General features: G+C 47.6%; 1 protein-coding gene across 1 annotated transcript in view; it reads left to right on the top strand.

The window, feature by feature from the left end:
• Positions 1–333: 333 nt before the first annotated feature.
• LOC105368518 (uncharacterized) overlaps positions 334–2,615 on the top strand; it is a 64,980-nt gene continuing 62,698 nt past the window's right edge. The window contains exon 1 of the mRNA XM_011507532.1: positions 334–460. Within this exon, the coding sequence (XP_011505834.1) occupies positions 380–460 (81 nt within the window). The 5' untranslated portion in view covers positions 334–379. The remainder of the gene's footprint in view (positions 461–2,615) is intronic.

Genomic DNA, 2,615 nt, shown 5'->3' with positions numbered 1-2,615 from the left:
GCCGGCGTTACGGAATGAGTCGTGGCAGAGCAGTAGGAGGGGCAGAGGTGGAGGTGGTGATGCTGGAGGAGGAGAAGGAGGAGGTGGAGGAGGTCGATTGAGTACGGGGTGAGGTGGTGAGGGGAGGGGTGAGTAAAGTGGCGGGGTGAGGGTATCGTGTCGCGCAACGAAGGAGACGATGGACGCGCCTCGGCCGGCGAGCGAACGAGCGACTCGACTCACTCCTCTGGCGGGGAGTGACGCGACCGGTGCGCGGCCCCGTGCGACTACGGCCCTGGGCCTTTGGCCCGCTGGCTCCAAGTCCCTCACGACCACCTCAGTCCGACTCGAGGCTCGGCCGTGCGAGCTTCATGCCCGTGAGAGCGGACACGCGCCCGTGATGCACGAGGAGGCGAGGCGACCGCGTCGGCACCAGAGGAGGAGCAGAACCGTGGCCGAGGTGGAGCTGGCCCTCGAGCCCGTGAGTACATCAGCCGCTGCATGACCTTACCCCACATGCGAGGTGAAGGGGAGGAGGAGGAGGAGGAGGAGGAGGAGGAGGAGGATGAGGAGGGGGGAGGAGGGATGGAAGAGATAAGAAATGTGTTGACCGAGTGCCGTGGCTGTTTGGAGGGCCTACTTTGGCGGGCCCCTCGGCTTCTTTCAAACGTTTTTAAGCGCTGCCGCGGCCTCACGTGCGTTTGGCGAAGGGAATTATTTTACGAGGACGTCGAGGACGTCGCGCTATAAAAATTGCGAGAATAATTGTATTACAATGCGGAATATCGACTAGTTAATGCATAAGCGAGACGACTACGGCATCAGGTGTTTCGATGCAACGGAAAGGTTAACGGTGGTTCCTTCTCGGCTTCCCCCATTTTGTTCTTTAATTTGAAAAACTCGAAAGCGGCTACTTACCGAATTGCAGTATTATCATTAAGTCGCTAAGGTGATAGGCCCCCGCTCGTTCTCTGTCCCTGTGCAACGATAATATTATCCGTGAGAGCGGCACTCGATATTTATCGCGAATATTTGGACTTACGTCGAACGACGGTGTGGCGAACCGTTGCAAATTTACTGTTTAGTACGGTTTTTTTGCGTAACGTTGAGGTTGCACGCGGCGCGATTACATACATTAAATTTCAATTTAAACGCAAAAGGTTCGTGTTATCGTTATCAGATGCTACTGGCAAATATCTTCGCAAGCCACTGTGGATACATACAAATATTATAAGCTTTGCAGAACCATTTCTTCGCCTCTCTCTCTCTCTCTCTCTCTCTCTCTCTCCTCCCTCCTTGTTCTTTATTCTTTCTTTGTTGTTTTTTGTGTTTATATTGCTCGCTTAAGATTCCAATTATTACATGTAAGCTAGATATGACTGATTAAATTTGCACGATAATTCTTGCACGGAAAATATTCGATTTGCTAGATCGCATAAAATAAATTCCGGCATAATAGTTTATATTAATATGTAACGTGGGTTGGTGTGTGGCTGTGAGTCGTAAGCAATCGGCGCATTCTTAAACGTCAATTTTCGAATACACTTATCAACGGCTCCATAAATCTTGGTTTATTCGACCCCAACAAATACCAAGTGCGACAATATTGTAATCCAGATTTTATACGAGACTATTACAGTCCAACTATTACGATGCCATAATAAATAATAAAGGGCATTATTGAGCATAAAGAGACAAAGAGCATAGAAAGACAATTGTGATTGCTTATGCAAAAGCCATGCGATATGCAATTCATCATTTACCGCACGTTTAACTCGCACGCATTGAGCATTAAATTAATTTCTATCAAATTTCTATTTAGTATTGTCATTTGTAAAACTGTGAATAATACGCAGGCTTTTATAACTCAGCTGTCATTTATTTCATATAATACAATGTTATTTAAACATGATATCGTAAGTTAACGAGTAAAATTATCGATAATTGCAGAGGAGTCTCGGGCGCATATAGGCTTCGTTATAAATAACGAGAAACTCGAACCTCTCCATTGTTCATGTAAGCGAGCGATTGATGATTTTCAACCATTGGTACACTCGCGCCAAAGTACTCGCTACAATATCCCAAATGTGCATTCAGCCTTATGTACTTACTCCCAGCCTCTAATGACAATTACACAGCTTCCTTACAATTATAAATAAAAGCCATGGTCACCCGTAATGAAGCGTTCCCTTGGAAAATTCATCGTATAAAAGTGAAATCGTTAGCTCAATCTTCGCGAACGCTATCGAAAGTCCAGTGGGTTGACGTAAGCTTAATGGCATTATCGGTAAACCGGGCGAAAATGGCACAGAACGGGGTTAGCCGTTGCCGGGGGATCTTCCCATTTTTAATCCATTTCTTGGAAGGCGAGTGACGGCCGATGAGCAAATAATTGCACCGGCGAACCTTTTCGCCGCCCGTAATCTCTTGGTACACGAGAAAAGAATCGTCGGCTAGGAGACGTAACGTGAGAATCGGCTCGTCCGCGGGTTCAGGCCGTAACGGCTGCCGCCCACTGCAATAGCAAAATCGCCCCCTCCCTCACCCCTCCTCGTCTGCTCGTCTGACTAACTTATGGAAGGAAGAGAGAGAGAGAGAGAGATAGAGAGAGAGAGAGAGAGAGAGAGAGAGAGAGA

Source organism: Ceratosolen solmsi, unplaced genomic scaffold (assembly GCF_000503995.2).
Source record: "Ceratosolen solmsi marchali unplaced genomic scaffold, CerSol_1.0 scaffold1, whole genome shotgun sequence".
NCBI classification, from domain to species: Eukaryota; Metazoa; Arthropoda; class Insecta; order Hymenoptera; family Agaonidae; genus Ceratosolen; species Ceratosolen solmsi.
The sequence above is the reverse complement of the archived record's forward strand: the minus strand, read 5'-3'. Positions and strand labels throughout refer to the sequence as shown.